This window comes from Pseudorasbora parva, chromosome 5, assembly GCF_024679245.1.
Source record: "Pseudorasbora parva isolate DD20220531a chromosome 5, ASM2467924v1, whole genome shotgun sequence".
Classification (NCBI taxonomy): domain Eukaryota; kingdom Metazoa; phylum Chordata; class Actinopteri; order Cypriniformes; family Gobionidae; genus Pseudorasbora; species Pseudorasbora parva.
This window is the reverse complement of record NC_090176.1, coordinates 2,480,154-2,503,926: the sequence shown is the minus strand read 5'-3', so window position 1 is coordinate 2,503,926 and position 23,773 is coordinate 2,480,154. Positions and strand designations below refer to the sequence as shown.

General features: G+C 42.4%; 2 protein-coding genes across 3 annotated transcripts in view; one reads left to right on the top strand and one right to left on the bottom strand.

Moving 5' to 3' along the window:
• Positions 1-23,773, bottom strand: part of LOC137074951 (gastrula zinc finger protein XlCGF67.1-like) — an 80,600-nt gene that overhangs the window by 25,392 nt on the left and 31,435 nt on the right. The window lies entirely within an intron of this gene.
• LOC137074938 (NLR family CARD domain-containing protein 3-like) overlaps positions 1-23,773 on the top strand; it is a 52,197-nt gene that overhangs the window by 8,676 nt on the left and 19,748 nt on the right. The window contains exons 3-4 of one of the 2 annotated variants that reach the window (XM_067443038.1): positions 15,912-15,953; positions 16,482-16,594. In XM_067443038.1, the coding sequence (XP_067299139.1) occupies positions 16,527-16,594 (68 nt within the window). In that variant the 5' untranslated portion in view covers positions 15,912-15,953; positions 16,482-16,526. The remainder of the gene's footprint in view (positions 1-15,911; positions 15,954-16,481; positions 16,595-23,773) is intronic. The other variant, XM_067443039.1, reaches the window with a different exon arrangement.

The following is a 23,773-nucleotide window of genomic DNA, read 5'->3' as shown; positions in this document are numbered from 1 at the left end:
TACAACAAGTATAGTAAGCTACAGATTTATGTCATGTCTGAGCTGGATTTGAACGAACATCATTTTACCGGTGGGTTCACAGTAGCCTATATAAATGCATGCGCACTCGCCTTTCAATTATGCAATGCTTCGCCATAACATGTTTCTTTGTTTCATAATATAAGAATAATGTTGGGAAACTTGTGCCATGTGTTCTCTGCTTGATTTTTAATATTTATATCATGTTAACCAAGAATAGTACTTTAAAATGTATTTCTACTGAGTAGTGCGCCATACAAACAGACACAGACCGGAAGTTAACTTCGGGCCAGGCGCGTAACCGTAGCAACGCGCGTGCGTTCGATGAAACCGTCTATATACACACCCAACTAAGATAGGCTTTATGTGTGGTATATGAACTTGTACCCATAATGCTTCAATGTTCTGCCATATGAAGTCATTTCGAACATTAACTGGGATGTTATCCTTAACATAGAATGCTACACCACCACCATGTCTATTTCTGTCCCTCCTAAACAATCTGTAACCATCTATCTTCACATCAGCATCCGTGAAGCTAAAATCTAAGTGTGTTTCAGATAAAGCTAGGATTTCAATACTATTGGACTGCAAAATCTGATATATATCATTAGTTTTGTATCTCAAACTGCAGATATTCAAGTGCGCTATTGTAATACCCTTAATTGGAAAAGCTGAATGACACAAGTCAATAGCCATGATCTAAATTACAAATAAAAACAGACAAATATACAAGTAAGCAAAACAAAAAGATTGAGTGTTTACATACTTCTAACTAGGCTCCTCCACTCTTGGATTTTATGACCAGTTTATCATATTTCAGAGTGGCTATTTCTCCTCTTTCCCGGGCAGCTCGCAGCTTGGGCAGCAGTTCTTTTCTTTTCTTCATTACAGCCTCAGAAAAGTCCTCATTTATATAAATACGTGTGCCTTTTAATTTCTTTGCAGAGGATAAAATGGTCTGCTTGTCCTTGAATCGCAGGAGTTTGACGATTATCTGTCTGGGTCTTCCACCCTCCTGATACAGTCCAATCCTGTGGGCCCGTTCAATTTCAATATTGTTGTTATTTAGACCCATTTTGCTGACCAACATATCCTTGATTTTCTTCTCGGATACATCCCAGCTCTCTCCTCTTTCCTCAGGAATGCCATCCACTATAAAGTTGTTTCTTCGTGACTGGTTCTCAATAAAATCCAGCTTTGTAACCATATTGTCCAACTCCTCCTTTGATTTAAGTATTTCCGTTTCAAGCTTCTTCAACTTATTCATTTCCTCTTGTGCTTTAGCCATTTTGTCAACTTTGTCTTGAGTAAATTCCAGGCTGATTTTGATTCCTTGAACATCCTTAAATACATCATCTAAGCGTTTGTTGGTGCCATCAATTATGAGCTGCACAAAAGATTTAAAGTTGTCCTGTTGTTGTTGTAACATGGCTTTGTAAAAATCTTTTTGCTGCTCAAGCGTCTGAGTGAAGAGGCTCATGGTCACCAGTGACTCATCCTCTGGTGGTACAGCCTTTGATTGTTTGGGAGGCATGTTGTTTCTTACCCTGTACGTCCACCTGGGCCCTGGGTGTGAAAACAGGAAATACCTAGGTAGCTCAAGGGCTTTGGCCTACTCCAAAGTTTCGGCCTACTCCAGACCTCACTTCAAACAAAGTAGACTTTAAGGATAAATTAGTGATATCTGCACTCAATATTATGGAACAGATTGAGTTAGGAGCTCCCCGACACAGATACCAAAAACAAGATGAAGAAAAAAAGAGGATTTAGGTGATATTTGGTAGATTCAGATCTGTGATCTGTGATGAGCAGCCTTTAGAGCAGCCTTTCTCAAACTTTTTTCAATGTCGAACACTTCATTGACTAAAACGTAGGGGTGTCTCCAATTAAGGATTTATACATTCGAAATCAGAATTGTCGAATCTTTCTATGGTCGACTGATAGTTGAATCATGTGTATGTAAATGGCCTGGGGGGGCGGGGGGGCACAACACTAGTCAGCAGGAGGGTAAAACAGTTTTTATTGTCCTTTATACACTGCACACACCAATATCTTATATAAAGTGACCAGAACTGCCTGCCAACTGACAAAAGAAAATCTGGCACACTATCAATACTTGCAAAAATCATACACTTTTTATTAGCAATGTTTCAGTCTCATGACCTTCATCAGGCATATATATATATATAATACTCAAAATCCATGATATTTAAAAAGGTAACATGACCAATCATTGCAGAGAACCATTAAAGGGTTACTTCAGCGATTAGCATATGGCTTTGTATCAGTAGAAACCCTGGAGTATATTCAAATTATTGTGCTTTCCCCCCTCATATCTCCCTGAGACAAGATATTTATGCATTTTATTTCTGGAAAAATTCCTCCTATGATGCAAATGGACGATTTTTGCATCATAGGAGGAATGTTTGCCCAAAGGCTAAAGACTACAGCCAGCAGAGGGAGCCATTTCCGCATGTTTTGAATCCGCGCATGGTGGATGGGAGATTACACTCAGCTTGCAGGGAGAGCTCAGCTGGCAGCTACAGGCACCCATTTAAACGGAGGTATGGTGAGCAATGTAAGTCTTTTAACTTCTCAAATTAATTTCTATGAAAGTTAAGCTTGTAAAGGCATGAACTGAAACTCGCCAGACTGAACACGCGTTGTGAATGTATGCCGCGAGTGTAGTCACGATTACCTCAGCTCTCATCACTCCTGCAGTTAGTGCTCAGTGCTGTGATACTCGCGCGGTGACTCACTCATTATATTGAACAGACACGTTCAGTTTTTAATTGTAGCGTCTCCTCTAACTCAGTCACTGTAATCAAGTTGGTGGCGTTGGGAATGGCACAGGGCAGCGAAGCATTCTGGGAATTGTAGTCTTTCATCCCCATGGGACAAAAATACATTTTCTGTCTTTTCTCAGTCTAGAAGACACCAAATTCAAAAATAATTTCACATTTCTTTTTTTTTTTTTACTTATTTTTTATTTTTATTTTGAATGTTCTTCAGATCTCCTTTTACAACAATTACTTGCACACAGAAACAATATCCTTTACAGGGGATCATAACATTCACGCATCCTTGCATGTGTGATCAATTATACAGAAGAATTTGTCCAAAGGTACAAGGAGAAGAAGAAATAAGAAAATATTTAACAACATTTAAAGTAACAATTTGAACAAAACAAACATCAACTTAAAACAAAACATGGGTTGTATTCAAGTTCCCCTGACAAATATACTCGGCTAATTCTAATGGTCTTCCATCACCGTCATTAATGGTGCCCATCTTTCAATAAAAATTTCCCTCTGTAATCTCAATGAATATGTAATTTTTTCCATAGTGTAAATATTTCTCAAAATCGTTAGCCATTCAGCTTGGTTTGGTGGTTCGTTTTTAAGCCACTTTATTGTAATTGCTTTCTTTGCTGCTATCAGTAATATCTGTAATAAATACATCTTTTTCCTACTGTGTATCACAACTGGTTTAATCCCTAGGATTGCTATCAGAGGGTCTCTTATCAGATCAACACTCAATACTTTATTAATATATGTAAAAATGGTTTTCCAAAAGTTATCCAACAAAGGGCATTGCCAAAAAATATGTGAGTGAGTAGCCATTGTCTCTCCGCACCCCCTCCAACACTGACTTGATTGATTCGGATTCATTTTAGCCAAGACTTGTGGTGTTCTGAAAAATCTGTTATTTATTTTCCATTGAAATTCCTTCCACAAATTGGCATTCGTGACTTTATGAGCCTGAGTACATACCTCCAACCAAACTTCTTCACTTATTTCGAGCCGTAACTCCCTAGTCCACTTGTCTTTCACATAGAGTGAATTATCTCTCGTCATTGAAGCAAGGATTTTATAAACATTGGTTATTGGTTTCCTCATATGTTCACCACCCTGAATTTTTAATAAATACCGTTCTAAAAGGGAGGGCTCTATTAGTCTATTCCAGTTTGGGTGTTTCAGTATGAAACTCCTTAATTGTAGGTACCTGAAAAAGTCCGTTCTTAGTAGTTTAAACTCTATTCTCAGTTGTTCAAATGATTTGAAGTTGTTATTACTAAATAATTGGTGTACATAGTGAAGGTTCAAAAGTTTCCAGTTTTTGAATCCTGTATCAAATCTCAATGGAAGGAAATCTCGAATATAGGTAATTGAACTCAAAACAGAGAAATCGCCTGTTAGCTTAAACATTTGTTGTATTTCCTTCCAAGCTACGCATGTTATGTTCGACCATTCTCCCAACAGTTCTCTGGTGGATTTAAGCCCATTAAAGGGAATCACTGACAAAGGCATATCCGGACTGTAACTTTTTTCTATATTGAGCCATCTTGTACTTGTGTCATCTGATAGCCACACTATCATTGCACGTAATTGTGACGCTAACCAGTAATACTTCAAGTTGGGTACGCCTAGACCCCCTTTAGTTTTTGCCAGTTGTAAGACTTTATATCTAACTCTGGGTCTCCTACCCTGCCATATAAATCTTGAGATGAGACGATCTAAAAGACTAAAAGTAGATTTAGGTAGAGAGATTGGTAGGGTTTGAAAAAGAAAGAGGAGCCTTGGGAGAACATTCATCCTAATAGCTTCCACCCTGCCTATTAAGGTAAGGGGAAGTGTATTCCAGTGGTTTAAATCGTACTTAATTTTATCTATTAATTTAATATAGTTACTTTGATATAAACTAAGGTCAGGGGGTATATTTATTCCCAAATATCTAATTCCCTCCCTTGGCCATTTAAATGAGAAAGCAGATTTCATTTGTGGGGAAACTAAATTGTTCATGGGGAGTGCTTCTGTCTTAGTCACATTTATTTTGTATCCTGAGTAAAATCCAAAGGTCTCAGTACATATCATTAAATTTGGGACGGACTTTATGGGATCTGAGATATACACAATTACATCGTCTGCGTATAGCGACAACCGGTGTTCCTCTCTATTCACTTCTATACCACTAATATCTGTGCTGTCTCTTATTAGCTGTGCAAGGGGCTCTATACTAAGGGCAAAAAGAAGAGGCGAAAGAGGGTCCCCCTGTCTACAACCCCTCCCCAACAGAAATTTTTGTGAGAAACACCCATTTACCCTTACTGACGCTTTTGGAGATGAGCATAACAGTTGGGTCCATTTAACAAAGCCAGGACCCAGACCGTATTTCCTCAAAACACTAAAAAGGAAAGGCCAGGAGACACGGTCGAATGCCTTTTCTGCGTCCAAAGCCAATGCCATACATGGCACCGGCTTTGACTTGGCATAAGACATAACATTCAGTAGCCGACGAATATTATCTGACAGCTGGCGACCAGCAATAAAGCCTGTCTGGTCTGGGTGTACTAAAGTCGTAATAACTGTTTTAAGTCTTTTTGCCAGTATGGAGGTCAATATTTTGCAGTCCGAATTTTGAAGCGCAATGGGCCTATATGAGCTGCACTCTGTAGGGTCCTTTCCCTCCTTGTGAATTACCGATATTATTGTCTCTTTCCAATTTGGTGGGAATTCCCCCCTTTCAAATGCATAAGCATATGCTTTCTCTAAAATGGGGCTTATATCGTCTACAAAGGCTTTATAGAATTCATTACAGTATCCATCCGAGCCCGGACTTTTGCCGTTTTTTAACCCCTTGATTGTTTCCACAATTTCCTCTCTCATAATGGGTCGATCTATCGCTTGTGAATCTTCTTCTGATAGTTTTGGCAGGTTTATGCTTTCTAAGTAGGCCTCAATTTTTTCAAATTCTGTACATGTGTCCGTATTTGAGTACAGTTTCTTATAAAAAGTGGCAAAAGCTCCCGATATCTCACCTGGCTTATACAGAAAGGGCTTATCTGGGTCATTATTTTTTATTTTCTGTACAACTGTCAGGCTCATCTGTTTTTTTAGTTGGAATGCTAATAATTTGCTTGCTCTACTCCCATGCTCATAATAGCGCTGTTTTAAAAATCTTAAATTTCTCTCAATATTATTTGTGAGCAAGTCTCCCAAGGCCCTCCTGGCTTCCTTAAGCTGAGTTAGATCATTTGTAGATAGTTGACTTTTATGTCTGTGTTCTAACTGTTTAATTTGTTCTTCAAGTTCTTTACGTTTGGCTTCTCTAAGTCTTGCCTTAGCTGATGCAAATGAAATTATCTTTCCCCTCAAAACTACCTTAGCCGCCTCCCACAAGGTCACTGGTGACATCTCACTCGTGTCATTAAAGTGAAGGTATTGGTCCAATTCCGCCTTTATATGATCTTTAAATGCATTATCGTTTAGAAGTGAGACATTTAGGCGCCATAGCCTTGGACTATAACCCCTACCCAAATCCCAAATCAAACTAACTGGGGCATGGTCACTTAAGGTTATATTATGTATTTTACAATCAAGGACTCTGTAAGATTCATTTTTAGCAACAAAGAAATAATCAATCCTGGAATATGAGGAGTGTGGGTTTGAATAGAACGTGTAATCCCGATCTCTTGGGTGTATATGTCTCCATGCATCGATCAGACCCAGGTCTTCCACCATCTGCTTTAGAATCCTACTGGTCGCTGAAAGTGTAGCAAATGATGGTGGATTTTTATCCATCCTATTTGACAAGATGCAATTAAAATCACCTCCAATCAAAATGATTCCTTTAGCTTTTTCTATAATCATTTCACTTATTTTCTTAAAAAATTTAGGATTGCTTTCATTTGGAGCATAGATGTTCAGCATAGAGACATTCACACCACAGATGGACCCATTTATCAAAATAAATCTCCCTTCTTTATCCGTAATTTCTGAGTGTAAACAAAACTGCAGTGAACTGTGCAACAATATTGCCACTCCACGCCTTCTCCCTGAACCATGAGATGAAAAATACACTTGGCTGGCCCATGACCTTTTAAGTTTCATATGTTCAGAGTCTGATAGGTGGCTTTCTTGTATAAAGGCTATAGTACAGTTAAGATGTTTAAGCTCATTGAGGATTTTTTTCCTTTTTATGGGGTTATGTAAGCCCTTAACATTGTAGCTAATTACTCTTATGCTATCCATTAACGCTTACGTATGCAAACCATTTATCACACATTGCAGTTCTTTTATGTTCTTGGGGCCCACTATTATACACATCCCATGTTGTAAAATAAAACATTAACACGAACAATGTAACTATATACATAATAACATTTTGCATCCAGACTTCCAATTTGTTCACCCATAAACATATGGGTCTTCCTTGCAGTAACATTAACAAAACCATATAAAGCAGTTGAGTTGGCCGTGAAAAAAAATGTTTTACAAGGAAGTGAAGGATTATCCAAAGCCTCCATAAAGGAGACTGGGCCTTGACTGCAAATTCGTTATTGCAGTCCCGCAGTAAATCTGTGTCCCCTCCAACCATCACAGATGTCCTGCGTTTGTGTCTCCCACTCTCATCGCCAGAAGAAAGAAAGAAAAAGTAAAAAATAAAATAAAAGTAAATGTACCTTTATCCGCCACTGAAGAGGATTTGGTGCCATTGCCTTTACACCCATAAAGTCATCCCACAAGTTAGAAACGAATGAAAAATGCCTCCCTAATATAGTCGCACAACAAGTCATTATTACAGGAGAGCAGAAAGGGAAACGAGCAGAATCATCCCAGGTCATTAATGAACTGATAGACTGCATTGGGTGTGTTGAAAGTGTGTGTGCGTCCTCCGTGGGTCACAAGCAGCTTGGCTGGAAAAAGCATCCTATGTTTGTCCACTCCCTTCTCCCTCAACTTCTGCCGCACTTCATAGAAGCCTCGCTGTTGTTTATATACTTCAGCCGATAGATCCGGGTGGAACCTGATGCTGTTATTCTTGTAGATCAACTGACCCTTTGCTCTTGATGCTCTCCATACGCGCTCCTTGTCGCGATAGTTTAGAAACTTCACAATGAAGGTTCGCGGGGAGGAAGTGGGGGTGCTCGTCGATCCGGTAATGCGGTGAGCTCTCTCCAATATCACCGGCGGCTGTATACTTAGATTTTCGGTAAACCATTTTTCCATAAAAGCGCAAGAATCCGTCCCCTCCTCCTTCTCTGGTATGCCCACGATTCTCATGTTATTACGGCGGCTTCTATTTTCCAGATCATCTGCCTTCGTTTCCAAAAACTTCACCTTTCTTTCCAACGCGCTGGCTTTTGTCTGCAGGCCGCTAATTGAATCCTCCGCCGAGGATACCCGTTCTTCAGCCTGTGTGATGCGTCCGTTGCACTCGTGTATGTTTGCCTGAACGTCCTTAATAGCCGTTAACACACCACTAATTTCTGTATGAAAGTCATGTTTAAGGGATTTGATGGCTTGCATAATATCAGCGCTGGTTACATCGTTCACCTGCGCGCTGTCCGTGTCCACCGACATGGCGTCTCCTTCACTGTGCTCGGGTTCTGAGACACTGTCCTCGCTAGCTTGAAAGTCCAGAGAGTTAAGCGATTTCTTATACTTGTTTTTTGATACTCCCCTGGGCATTTTTAACTTATAATGACATTGGGTTGACTTTAAGTAGTTTTAGAATAGGAGTTAGGCGGTTTTGCAGCGGTAATCTGAAGTTCAGCGACGGAGCGGGGAGAAGTGCTGCTGTTCAGCTCGACGCCATAACCGGAAGTCCAATTTCACATTTCTACTGCATTGATGACCCAGTTTAAATACAGATTCATCTTCCCAGCGCTGAAGTACCCCTTTAATTAGTAAATCACACTCAATGAATGAATGTCTCCTTAGCAAAATCATTAGTGTGATTTACTAATTAATGGTTCTCTGCAATGATTGGTCATGTTATCTTTTTAAATGTCATGGATTTTGAGTATTGATTATATGCCTGATGTAGGTCATGAGACCGAAACGTTGCTAATAAAAAGTTTCTGATATTTGCAAGCATTGATTGTGTGCGGGATTTCCTTTTGTTTGTTTGTTAAAATTTTTGGATCTGGTTATCCTTCGTTCTACGCACCTATCTATTGGTTACAGGTGTGTGAGGGTAATTGTGCACTGATAAATAAACCTAAAGAAATACCTTCCTAGTTAGGAAATGAACACTGAGTGCATTTACATGCATGTTCTTAAGCCAATTGTGCCTAAAGGGGGTCGCACACCGGACTGAAGCTCAGCTCAGCGCCTCAGGATCTCACACCGGACTGAAGCTCAGCGCAGTCTCAGGATCTCACAACGGACTGAAGTTCAGCGCAGTCTCAGGATCTCACACCGGACTGAAGCTCAGCGCCGCGCAGTCTCAGGATCTCACACCGGACTGAAGCTCAGCTCAGCGCAGTCTCAGGATCTCACACCGGACTGAAGCTCAGCGCCGTGCCTCAGGATCTCACACCGGACTGAAGCTCAGCTCAGCGCAGTCTCAGGATCTCACACCGGACTGAAGCTCAGCGCCGCGCCTCAGGATCTCACACCGGACTGAAGCTCAGCGCCGCGCCTCAGGATCTCACACCGGACTGAAGCTCAGCTCAGCGCCTCAGGATCTCACACCGGACTGAAGCTCAGCGCCGTGCCTCAGGATCTCACACCGGATTGAAGCTCAGCTCAGCGCCTCAGGATCTCACACCGGACTGAAGCTCAGCGCCGCGCCTCAGGATCTCACACCGGACCGAAGCTCAGCGCCGAGTCTCAGGATCTCACACCGGACCGAAGCTCAGCGCAGTCTCAGGATCTCACACCGGACCGAAGCTCAGCGCCGAGTCTCAGGATCTCACACCGGACTGAAGCTCAGCGCAGTCTCAGGATCTCACACCGGACTGAAGCTCAGCGCCGAGTCTCAGGATCTCACACCGGAGTGAAGCTCAGCGCCTCGCCTCAGGATCTCACACCGGACTGAAGCTCAGCGCCGCGCCTCAGGATCTCACACCGGACTGAAGCTCAGCGCAGTCTCAGGATCTCACACCGGACCGAAGCTCAGAGCCGTGTCTCAGGATCTCACACTGGACTGAAGCTCAGCTCAGCTCCTCAGGATCTCACACCGGACTGAAGCTCAGCGCAGTCTCAGGATCTCACACCGGACCGAAGCTCAGAGCCGTGTCTCAGGATCTCACACCGGACTGAAGCTCAGCGCAGTCTCAGGATCTCACACCGGACTGAAGCTCAGCGCCGAGTCTCAGGATCTCACACCGGAGTGAAGCTCAGCGCCTCGCCTCAGGATCTCACACCGGACTGAAGCTCAGCGCAGTCTCAGGATCTCACACCGGACTGAAGCTCAGCGCCGCGCCTCAGGATCTCACACCGGACTGAAGCTAAGCGCCGTGTCTCAGGGATCTCACACCGGACTGAAGCTCAGCGCCGCGCCTCAGGATCTCACACCGGACTGAAGCTCAGCGCAGTCTCAGGATCTCACACCGGACTGAAGCTCAGCGCCGCGCCTCAGGATCTCACACTGGACTGAAGCTCAGCTCAGCTCCTCAGGATCTCACACCGGACCGAAGCTCAGCGCAGTCTCAGGATCTCACACCGGACCGAAGCTCAGAGCTGTGTCTCAGGATCTCACACCGGACTGAAGCTCAGCGCAGTCTCAGGATCTCACACCGGACTGAAGCTCAGCGCCGAGTCTCAGGATCTCACACCGGAGTGAAGCTCAGCGCCTCGCCTCAGGATCTCACACCGGACTGAAGCTCAGCGCCGCGCCTCAGGATCTCACACCGGACTGAAGCTCAGCGCAGTCTCAGGATCTCACACCGGACTGAAGCTCAGCGCCGCGCCTCAGGATCTCACACCGGACTGAAGCTAAGCGCCGTGTCTCAGGGATCTCACACCGGACTGAAGCTCAGCGCCGCGCCTCAGGATCTCACACCGGACTGAAGCTCAGCGCAGTCTCAGGATCTCACACCGGACTGAAGCTCAGCGCCGCGCCTCAGGATCTCACACCGGACTGAAGCTCAGCGCCGCGCCTCAGGATCTCACACTGGACTGAAGCTCAGCTCAGCGCCTCAGGATCTCACACCGGACTGAAGCTCAGCGCCGCGCCTCAGGATCTCTCACCGGACTGAAGCTCAGCGCAGTCTCAGGATCTCACACCGGACTGAAGCTCAGCGCCGCGCCTCAGGATCTCACACCGGACTGAAGCTCAGCGCAGTCTCAGGATCTCACACCGGACTGAAGCTCAACGCCGTGTCTCAGGGATCTCACACCGGACTGAAGCTCAGAGTCGTGTCTCAGGATCTCACACCGGACTGAAGCTCAGCGCCGAGTCTCAGGATCTCACACCGGACTGAAGCTCAGCGCAGTCTCATGCTGCGTTCACACCGCACGCGAATGACGCGAATAAATCGCGCTATTCGCGCGAAGTTGGACGCGTGAACATTTTGAATCCAGTCGCTTCATTCGCGCGTCAAATTCGCTTCATTCGCGTGTGACATTCACTACACAACAGACGCGAATTCGCGTCATGGGAGGGGTTTCTGCTAGTCATTTTGACTGGGTCACTTGACTTCTTTTCTGTAAAAAATACTACTGTTAATGTGTGACAAAACGTAGTTTGAAGACTTTTTCAGGCGATAATATTGTTGTTTAATGCTCAAATCTGTTTTTTTTATACAAAAAGTGCTCATTCGCGTGTGACATTCACTACACAACAGACGCGAATTCGCGTCATGGGAGGGGGTTCTGCCAGGCAGCAGCAGTCGGCAGAAAGACTATCCGAGTTAAGGCTGCTCTCACCGGGGTTGATGAGCGCTGAGCTCCGATGATCGCCCGGGTCTCACACCTCCGAAAACACCAGATCAAATTTTCAAATAGGAGCTCTCTTAATAAATAAATCACATATTTGAGCTTTAAACAACTACATTCTCGCCTGAAAAACTATTAAAAGTACATTTTGTGACACAATAGAGTAGTATTTTTAAATTACTCTGGCCTCGGGGTTCCCCTATGGGTTTCCCATCCGTCACTTCACCACGTGACAGCAGTAAGCAGGCTCCTCATTGGTTAACGCGGCGCGAATATCCGCCAAAGTTCAGATTTTTCAACTTGAGCGATTCTGCAAAACGCTCAATTCGCGTGATCATTGCCGCTTCATTCGCGCGAATCGCGCCGCAGAATGCCTATTCGCGTCTCTGCATTGACTTAACATGTAATTCACTCGCGCAAATCGCGTCATTCGCGTGCGGTGTGAACGCAGCATCAGGATCTCACACCGGACTGAAGCTCAGTGCTGCTCCGAGTCTCAGGATCTCACACCGGACTGAAGCTCAGTGCTGCGCCGAGTCTCAGGATCTCACACCGGACTGAAGCTCAGCGCTGAGTCTCAGGATCTCACACCGGACTGAAGCTCAGCGCTGCGCCTCAGGATCTCACACCGGACTGAAGGTCAGTGCCGAGTCTCAGGATCTCACACCGGACTGAAGCTCAGCGCCGCGCCTCAGGATCTCACACCGGACTGAAGCTCAGCGCTGCGCCTCAGGATCTCACACCGGACTGAAGGTCAGTACCGAGTCTCAGGATCTCACACCGGACTGAAGCTCAGCACCGAGTCTCAGGATCTCACACCGGACTGAAGCCCAGCGCCGAGTCTCAGGATCTCACACCGGACTGAAGCTCAGCGCCGAGTCTCAGGATCTCACACCGGATGCACACATTATATACGCGCAAGCTCAATTTTGAATCGACTTCTGACAGAAGAGCTGCACGATGGGTGTATCTTGTAGCACAGGCTGAAATCAGTATGTATATTGACGATTTGAGGGAAATATAAATGTAATATATAACCTTGAAATGGCACTCTGTGGCGTGGCAGGATTTTAAACAACTTCCTGAGTCGCTGCGGACAGGCGCCAAATGCCGCCGCTGAGTGTACAATCATTAAAAACAATGTGTTCGAATTTTAAAGGTGCGGTCTGCGCTCAGCGCTGCGCAACTCTGCGCCACGTCTTTAAAATATTGAGCACCCCCAGCCCCATATTGCATATTATACAGCGCTAATGTAATCTTATGCACTACTTTATCTCTGTGCCTGTGTTTACTAGGGGTGTAACGATTCATTTTAACAACAATTCGATTCGACTGAAATAAAACAGTCACACTGATTTAAATTTTTGGCTAAAAAGTTACTGAATCGATTTCAAGTCACTGAATCGTTTCGGATCATATCGTTCTAAATGAACCAATATCGTCCTTAAATCGTACCGACAACCTCAAATCGCGATACGAATCGAATCGTTGTTAAACGAATCATTACACCCCTAATAACATCTCATTTCGTTCAGGCTAAATGTGTGCTGTTATACCATGATCTGTATGAATTAGTGTTGCCATGATACTAGAATTTCTTACTTTGACACAATACCTGGAAAAGTATCGATGTATTGATACCAGGGGGAAATAACGCTGCATATACTGTCATATAGATATTTTTCATATTATAATTTTTTTGTCTGTCTATTGAAAGTCTAGGCAATCAAAAATGTATTCTGAAGAGATCACTTTATATAAAAAAGCTCTTAAAACATATATAAATGTTGATCAATTTCATTAGAATTATCTCACAAATATGTGTTAACTTGATGTATTTTTTACAATGGGGTAATTCTTTTGCAATAGCTTTAAATAGATGCATTTGGTATTCTCCAGAGCACAAACAAAAATGTGCAAACCTGCCCAATCTGAAAATCCATATTTATTAAACATGCATACACAGTTCTTAGGAACATTAGTAAGCAATCGTCGTTGATAAATCCCACATATGCGTAAGCACCATGCTCTTTTACATTCACATGCGGAAATAGCACGTTCAACCGCACCAATAACGCGGGGTTGCCCACGCACGTGCCTGACTTTAAATCGGCACTACTAAACACAAATATCTGCCTATGCCGATATATTAAAAAAATGAAAATGCCCGATATATCGTTCAACCTCTGGTGTCAACTCGCTGTCGGTTGGAGAAGAGAGCAAGAAAGCGTAGCTGATATCAGTATATCGATACTGTAGCAAGGAGTATTGGTATCGTTTCAGATATTTTTCATATCTTAAATTATGTTTTAAATCATGAATGGGTTAAATGCGTTTGCAGACGGCCTGAATCCAGTTTTAGTCCACTGAATCCAGCCTTAATTAGTTTGGACTACTCTCTCACTGAATTGTCTGAAGAGATTCCTGTCAGTGAAATAAACAGTATTGAGAGAACAACCAGTGCTGTTTTTCAGTTGTTTTCCAATGAACATGCGCTAAATGGATGTCTGACAATTTAGTTGCTTTTTGCAGTTTTCAGATTTAAAAATGTTGAAAACGTGTAGAGATAGAGTAGCTACACTCGTTCTGCAGCACCGTTGCTCTGAAGGTGTGTAAGAGTAAGGCTATATGCTTATTTAACTCTATTGTGTTAAATAAAAAACCTTTTTGTGCATACCGTCAGATGAAATCCTGCAGGCATTCATGCAACGTTTGCTTGAATTTCTTAGGTAATATCTATGGTTTGACCCATTTTCAGAGGTGGCCAAAATCAGAATTTGAGTGGACTGGGAATAAATCTCGATGTACTTTACGTGCGTTATCACGCTGACTGACATGTATGTATGATGCACATATATATAGGGCTGCACGATTTGGGGAAAATATATAATTGCGATTATTCTGGTTGAAATTGTGATTGCGATTTTTACATCAATATTTTGTTGTTCCTGTAAACAATTTTGTTTCTGTAAACAATATTTTACAGAAAACTCATTTTACAAAACAAACTGCTATTAATATTACCTATGAATATGCAGACAGCCTATGACTAAAACATTAGAAAGATCTCAGCCTTAGAAGTTATTAAAAAATATATATTTTTCTTTTTATTTATTACCCAAAAGTTAAATTCATACTGAAGGCCAGCAGAGGGCGCCCTCGAGCGGAAAAGCCACATTTGCCTCAGAGAAGTAATGACGTTCATTTTCAGGAAATCCCTGATGTGATGCTAACGCTGTTGGATAAATAAACCAAGGGGGTAATCTAGCACTCGGAAAGCGCTCCACCCATGGGGCGGCCATTGCTAACCAAGCCATCACCTGCTCTTAGCATCCCATTGACTCCCATTCATTTTTGAGTCATTTTGACAGTGAATAACTTTACATCTAAGGCGTTTAAAGAATCAATTTGTCCATTGTTTATTTATAAAGAAACACGATAATGCATAAAAGGCTCCATTACCTGGTATCTTACACTATCACCCCGTAGAAGCTGTTTTTGTAAAAATAGGCCAACGATTGCGTCATAACCAACGCGACTCTGTCGCACAGTGGAGAAATTACCGTATAGACAGGAGGAGACGCTCAGAAGCAATCTTTTACTGTCTATGAGACAGTCGGGGGGACGTGGAGACATAAAGTCTGATAAAGTCACGGGAGAAGAATGGGGAGAAGCCCATAGTGAGCCAAAAGCAACGGGAGAAAACATTTAAACAACGTGATTCAGATTTCACTTTCCACAACTACTAGAAGACCTACAGCTGTCAGACAGTTTGCTTACATCACATCTACGTCCTCAAGCTCAGTCTGAGCCGGCGCAGTTCGCTCAGCCGTCAGGAAGTGAGTGCTTGTAATTGACTTCATTTTCCGCCGTTGAAGTCTATGGGATAGCTCTGTCCATTTTTTTTTTTACTGTCTATGAAATAAACAGACGATAGAAACGCTTGGATTAAACATGACGCCAATAAACACGACTGCAGCAAAATATGGTGTATTTGAGTTCTTCAAGCCATCTAGGGTATTTTCATAATAATAAAGTATATTATAATGCAGTGCTGATTGACATAGACTTCGCTGTATATAATACTATAAAATAGTGCATCGTCTGCCTCATTCTGAGAAGCCACATCAGCTCAAAAACTCGACTGACGATATGAAGTAAGGTAAATTATGTTATTAAACGTTGTCTTTTTTTTTGAACAGTTTTATGAATGTTTTCTTTCAGACGGACTCCTGATCACAGAGCCGCTCTTCGCTAACACATTGGGTATTTTTTTATTTCATTAAAATCGCAGCCTTTGAGCTTTCATAATCACACATTACCCAAATCGAGATTGCAGTTCGATTTCAATACATGGTGCAGCACTAATGTAATCTTATGCACTACTTTATCTCTGTGCCTCTGTTTACTAGGGGTGTAACGATTCGTTTTAACAACAATTCGATTCGACTGAAATAAAACAGTCACACTGATTTAAATTTTTGACTAAAAAGTTACCGAATCGATTCGGATCATATCGTTCTAAATGAACCAATATCATCCTTAAATCGTATCGACAACCTCAAATCGCGATACGACTCGAATCATTGTAAAACGAATCATTACACCCCTAGTGTTTACCCTTCCGTTCAATAACAGCTTTCAGTGGTCAATGCTGGCAAATAACCATGGTATAACTGGTATAATCCACGGCTATTTAATGCACCTTGCGGAGTCAGAGCTGTCAGTGATAAACATTACATTAGACATTACAGAATATTTGTTCATTTGAATTGTTTTTGTGTGTGCCTTTAGGGAGACACAGAAGAACACAACTACTCCAGTGCCCAGCTGTGTTCTATGAAGAGTGATGCATCCATAAAACTACCACCTTTCCTCAGTGATGGAGCAGCGGCCACTGGCCTCAGGTGAAACGTGTGTGCAGTGCCGTTTCTAGGCATAGGCAAACTAGGCGGTCGCCTAGGGTGCCAACAGCTGTGGGGCGCCAGTGAGCCCCCGCCCAAACAAGATTTTTTATTTTTTATATATTTTATTATTAATATTTATTTCGTACTTTTGCTATTTCGAGGCATCATGATTAGTTGCGATTATTGGAGTGAAGTCGCCATGGTGATAGTGGTGCTGCTGTAATGAAATGAGATCATGTAGAGGGCGGCAGGGAACGTCTTCATCCGTGCTTTAGTTTCATTATCATGAAAAGGTCAAAGCCATCAGGGGCTAAGTATCGTAAAAAGAAAAAAGAGGAAATATAAAAAAGAAAGCGAAATATACAGGTATGTTAGCCTACTTATTGGTTACTTGTTCTCTACTAAGCTGGGCTGCATTTCCCAAAACCTTCTTAACTCTACGTCATTCTTAAGTAATACCTTAAGGTATCCCTTAACGTTAATATGTGTTTCTCAAAACGAACTTAGTTAAGAATACCTTCTTTAAGTCATACTTTCGTAAGGTTGGTCTGGACCACTCTTAGCTATACCTTATCACTATTAACAGTTCATTCCACTAGTGGCCACCACTGTGCAAAAAGCTTCTTTATATGTCAGTCTGTACGAATATAATCCTGAAGTTGTAATATACACCAATTAAGCTATTTTAATAGTTTTTTTAATGCAATGATTAAAATTGTCATTACACTAGTGGTTGTTAGCTTTTTAATTATATTATCCAAAGGTACATCAGCTGGCAAACCATTAGACAGGAAAGGCTTAGGAGCCTATTTGAAGGGAATGATCGTGGAGGAGTTTGGTCAAACTATGGCAGCAAGACAGAAAATAGTTGTGCTAAATCAAAGACGGCGCCATCCGCGGAGCCATTTAGTGTATGTGCACTATTTCATACGTGAAAACTTTAGTCCCCTGGCTACCATGTCAGAAGTTGTTGGTCCAACTTTGTCGAGACAAACTGGACGGAGCTACCCCCTCAGTCTTGAAATCCAACTGCTGGCGGCTCTCCGTTTTTATGCAGTGGGGAGTTTTCTGGAGGTGGTTGGGGATGGATATGGGCTGAGTAACACATCGGTGTGGCGGTGCGTTCATTCAGTAACAAACATCCTGTTTCATCATGCCACAGATTATATCCACATGCCTTCCTCCAGGCACGAAGTGATGGAGGTGCATCAAGGCTTATAATAGGCCTTGTCAACGGGACACTTATACCCATCACCAACCCTTGATAGGCACTAGACCAGGCCTTCATTTGTCGTATGGGATTCGCGGCCATCAATGTCCAGGTGGTGGTGGACCACACAGGGAGGTTTGCGGACGTGTTGGCAAAGTGGCCAGGTAGCACACACGACTGCTTTGTGTGGGCCAATTCAGCGGTGGGTGAAGATGCAGAAATAGGGGTTTTCAGCCAGAGCATTTTTTTAGGAGACAGCGACTACCCTCTCAGAACCTCTGTGCTACACCCCTGGCTGGAAGATGCGTTTTCGTTGACTGCATAAATCTGCTGGAGGGTTGCGTCTGAAGCCACAAAGATGCTGTGCAGTTGCAGTAGTTACAGCCATGCTACACAACATTGCAGTAAGTGGAGGTGCAGCCTTGCCAGAAGAGGAGGAAGAGGAGGAGGAGGAGGAGGAAGAAGTCCACAACCCACCTCAACAAAGAGATGCCCTACACCAGGGCTATTCAAATCTTACCCTGGAGGGCCAATGCGGTGCAGAGTTTAGCTCCAACCCTGATCAAACACACCCACCTGGGATTTTCTAATGAACTTGAAGACATTGATTAGCAAGTGCAGGTGTGTTTGATTATGGTTGGAGCTAAACACCGCATTGGCCCTCCGGGGTAAGATTTGAATAGCCCTGCCCTACACGTTGCTGGCGTACAAACAAGGCAGCAAATCATTCACACTGTTTTTGGTTAATGTGTTTTTTGCACCCTATTTATTTTTTTTCAACGCCACCACACAACATTCCTTTCTTTTTTCTTTTCTTTTTTTTTGTTTTTGCGGACATACCCTGTAATTTTTTTGTTTGCAATTGTGCACAACCGAGTTTATTCATCATTATGTGGCATTGATCATTGCGCAATGAATTAACTGCAATGAATATGCTCACAGACCCAACATTGACGACAGGAAATTTGTGGTTAATCAAATTGGTGTTTAATGAAACAAAAACAAAGAAAATCCACATCATGATCATATATTCATAAAAGGCGTGCTTTCCTGGAAGCTGTCAGTCACTGGGTTGTTGATAGTTCATCTGTAATGTAATGAAATAGTTTGAATAAGTAAGGGATAATGTACACCCAGCCGGTTGTTATCGCAGAATAAACCCCGACAGAGTGATCAGGACCCCGACGCGAAGCGGAGCATCACTCTGAAGGGGTTTATTCTGCGATAACGACCGGCTGGGTGCACATTATCCCGCTTATTACACGGCTAGTTACTTGTCTCAAGTAAATTAGACACGAAATATTGACTTCAGTTGAAATATTTTAAACTAATATATAATATGCTCTAACGCAAAGCGTCCGCGAAGAAAAACAGTTCCAATTGCTTTGAGCCTTTTGTCAGACAAGATGTTTAATGTAACCTACATTCGGACCCTAACCCGTACAATAAACAGTTGGACATTATCATATTGATTAAAATATTTTATTAGCTCATTTGTAAGTTGACAAAATCAAACTTTTCAGGAAAGAAAAAATGCTCTTTAAGACAAGGCAGGCTACACGTCATAATAAACAAAAACAAAGATGCCGTTTGATTTCATTTCCAGCACACATCTCTCATGTGTTATTAATTAGGCATATTTTTATATGCTTTATTTGTAAGTATTAAACTGCACATTTCCATTTATTGTGAACTGACTCATTGTGAATGCAACGCCGGTGGGGATGTTGAAGTTGATGTTTCGGTCAGCTAAAGCATCTCCTTCTGTTGACTTTTCTTTGGTTGAACCTAAAACACAATGATAAGAAGAATTAAACTATATTTGCGGTTCAATTTCATGCGTATGGTCAACTAAGTGGACACTTACTGCCTGCGATGCTGCTGTCGGGATTTGATGAAAGAATCCTGCTCCGTTTCTCTCTGTCTGCGGTGGTCGGAGTCCAGTAGCTCTTTAAACTACCCTCACATCTATGTCCTGTTACGGTCATAATCTCTCTGGTTTCCAGTCCGGCGCGTGAGAGGAGTTGCACTGCCGTGCTTCTCAAACTGTGGTTTGTGTATCGGCGTGAGAGTCCAGCTGCTTTGTTAATAGTGGACATCATCGTGGCAAGGTAGTTATGTCCCATTGGCTCCCTTGAGTACCACACTTCTTTTATTCAGTAAATCCTGGTTTTGTCGTAGTTGATGGAGATAAAACGCATCTACGTCAGGTGGACAGAGGCTCAGGTATTTTTTGAAACTAGCAACAGGACACTGAGGGTTGTTGTGTTCCGCAAAGATGCAACCCCTGTAATTTTCTTTACATAGGTCTTTCGGGTCTTTATGGTTCTTGGTGTCTGCATTGTGAGACAGAGTAATGTATTCGGTACCATTGCCGTCGCATTTTATGATAAACGAGTCCCTTCTCAAGTCTCGGTTTCCTTCTCTCCCTCGTCTAGCCAGATGTAATTGTACATCAAACCAAACTTTCCGAACGAGACCAGTGGCTGTGTCCGATGACAGCACGTCCGAATGTCTTATTAGGTCCATGTCTGCTGTTGAGATGGAAGGATGATGCTGACTAATGTCCTTGCCAATTTTGCGCATTTTTTTAATGGTGGATTTAAAAACGGCATTGCTGGAGTTAAAGGTAGCACTCTTCAATATGTCAAACTTTTTAAAATATCTGGCGACACCAGCCCTGATAGCCATATAGCTGGCTATCGAACATATCTGGCCGTTTGAATTCTGAACAGATGCATAAAAGGAGCGTAGCACCATATTGAGGTCTTCTGCCTCATAAGTATCATATTCTGCCGGCATTTTTTTTCTCAATTAGCCAATCTTTGAGCAGTTTAATTCCCCATAATGTGGTTCTTTTGTTGTTCGTTTCGTAGCAGTAGTCTTCTTTTTTGTTAAGTTCACATTCCGTAAGCTCTTTGTGTCTCGTGGTTGCTTGTTCTTCAGAGTTAAGTTTTTGTTTTTTTGTTTTAAATGGGGAGTCAGTGGAGTCATCTGATTCTATCCTTTGCTGAAAAGATTTGTTTTTACCGTAAATGTTGAAATGTATGCTGAAGTCTTCCATTGTGGCGGTTAAGTGTTTAGTCACACGATGGTGCTATTAGACAGTCAACGACAGCAGAGTACGTTAAACAAACAAGTAGTACCAGCCAAGATAACTTGCAGTATGAGCGGGTGTTATCTGGAAATAACATACCGCTGGAATGCGGGATTGACCAATCAGAATCAAGTATTTTATAGAGCTGTGTAATAAAAAAACATAATACACAACACTGAACTCTGAGCATCATAATCACGTTTATCTTGACATTGGATTATGATTGGAACAGAAATGCTAGGTCTTTGAAATTTTGCCTCAGACAAAGCATACTGCTTCTCCAGAATCTGAAGTTTCACCTTTTTCACCTCCAGTGTGGCCCGGGCAAGGTTATTGGCCTCTTGTAACCCCTGCTCGATCCCCCGCAACACTTCCAGCTTCTCCTTTTCGAGCTTCACCAGCTCTTCACTGCAGTCGCATCGGATAGAACGCCTTCTGGAGCCACTCCCGGATTGCTGGTGCTGGGCGACCTCAGTCGAGGCTGATGAAGGTGCAGACTGCAGGCGTGGTGACGCCGGTGCCAGAAAAGCCTTCCCACTGCTGGCGGAGGAAGAGGGCATGACGGTGCTGGGGGTAAGGATGGGCTGTTCTGAGGAGCCTGGAGTGGTATCTACACCTGCTCTCAGATCTATACCCCCCGAGATACCCTGTGAGGCAGCTTCCCCAATGATTGCCAGGGCCTTTTCTTCATCAGTGCTGAGTTCAGGCACTGAGCTGGGCCCACCACCTGTTCTTGCCCGGTCTCTCCGGACTGCAGCACCTCTTGCTTTGGCTGCACTAGCAAAATCGTGCCACTTTTTACGGACAACTTCCCAGTTTCTCTGTGGGCTAGAACTTGATGCTGCCATTTTAATGCCTATGTTTTCCCAGATATCCTTTTTTGTTTTGTTGGACACTGTTGTCCGAAAACTCCAAAAAAGTATGTCTTTGTTCTGCATAACCTCATCTAAAAGGATGGCCATTCGGTTTGAGTAAAGCTGGGGGCTCTCCTCTGTCTTTCTTTTTTCTCCGCCATAGTAGCAGCTGATTATATGTTTTGCGTGTTGCGTTTTTATTGAGTAGGCCATTCAATAACAGAAATTAGTTATTTACCCAATAATGTGATGCAGCTGCTGGGCAATCATCCCTGGTTGTGGAATCAAGACATTATGGAAAATATGCCAGTGAAGGCATACTGCCAGTTAGTGCAGTGGGTTTGACACATGGTGCGGTTGAGCATGAGATTGCTGGTTCGAGCACTCATTTCAAAATTAGATAAAATGTAGTTAGCAATTTTGTATGATAAATTCAAGTTGAACTATTTCTGGAGTGCTTATTTTATGAAGAATTTTTTTTTTCTTCGCATAACGCAGTGAAACAGCCCCTGCATAGAGTAAATAATGGATTCTTGAGCCATCGATATAAGCCAATTCAGCACCGCCGCCACGGACAGCACCCACTAACGTCGCACTTAAGAAGGTATACCTTATGCAACCTCCTAAGGTATAGTTTGGGGAACACACCTAGAAATGGTATACCTTCAGTTAAGTTATACCTTTAGAGTCTTGGCAGCGCAGCAGTGTTACATTGGTACTCATTTACAAAAAAAATATATGACAGAACATTGGGTATATATAAATATAAACTTTGGCATTATGGACGTTAGGGGTGTCGAAATTAATAGTTTCTTCGATGCATTGCGATGCAGACGAGGACGATTCGGTATCAGTTCAGTAATAGACCATAGCCAAATATAACGTACTGATTTGTTTCTGATGTCATTTATCGCGTCTGTGTTTTGTCGTAGGAGCATACAATGGCAGAGGGAGGCGAGACGTGACTGAGAGTAATTAAAAAGGCTCCAGCTACTTTAAACACACATTTTGGCTTTAATAAACGTCCCGCTAAGTACGACTTGGAGAACACACCCGCTTTGTGTAAATCAAAGCTATGATTTATCAAAATTTTATTTACACAACTTTACTTTTGGTTTAATTTGCGGTAGTTTGTGCGTTGGCTTAATGAAGAGATACTTGTCTATGGCGATGCTTGCTGCAGTAGCGCTGTCATTTCTGGCTATAACGTCATATAGCCTATAACACGTTTTCATTAAAAAAAAATATTTAGCATTGTTGGGAGGAGTAAAATTTACATATGTGGTTTCAACAACAGATGCATTTAAACTTTAGTTTTGACTGTAAGGCCCAGACCACCTCTTAAAGTGGCTTTTAGAGTTTCCTTTTTTGTATTTTAAAGGTTCATATATTTGACTGCTTGTAGTTATTGACAAAATTGTATAAATAAGGATGCAGGGCATCGTGATATCGAATTAAAACGAATTGATGACGTGATAATTGTAATCGAACTGAACCGTGAGACCAGTGTTGGTTCACATTCTTAATGGACGTGAAGGCTTTGATAGTATGGCTATGATCCATTCTCATGCCAGGTCTCAAGTAGTCCTGGGCGGTTTAACCAACAATCTGTATCATGTTTTTTTTAATCATATATATTAGAGGTCGGCATAGATTAATTTTTTTAATCTAGATTCATTTTAAAATTAATCTAAATTCATTTTAAAATGTATCTAGATTAAAAAGACTCATCTGAATTCTGCTGAAGGATTTTAGAATATGTGTGCTACCCTCTCACATACGTTAGGCTAGGGGTGTAATGGTACAGATTACTCACGGTTCGGTTTGTATCACGGTTTTAGGTTCACAGTTTCGGTACGGTTCTGTATTTACTGTGTTCCGGGAAAAAAGGACAACTGTGTCAAATAAAAAATAAAGAAAATTAGAACAAATAACTTAAATGCAAGCAGCACACAAATACTGTTGAGCAAAGATACTAATAAAATAAACAATGCTTTTCAGGTTTTTCAGGTAGGTCA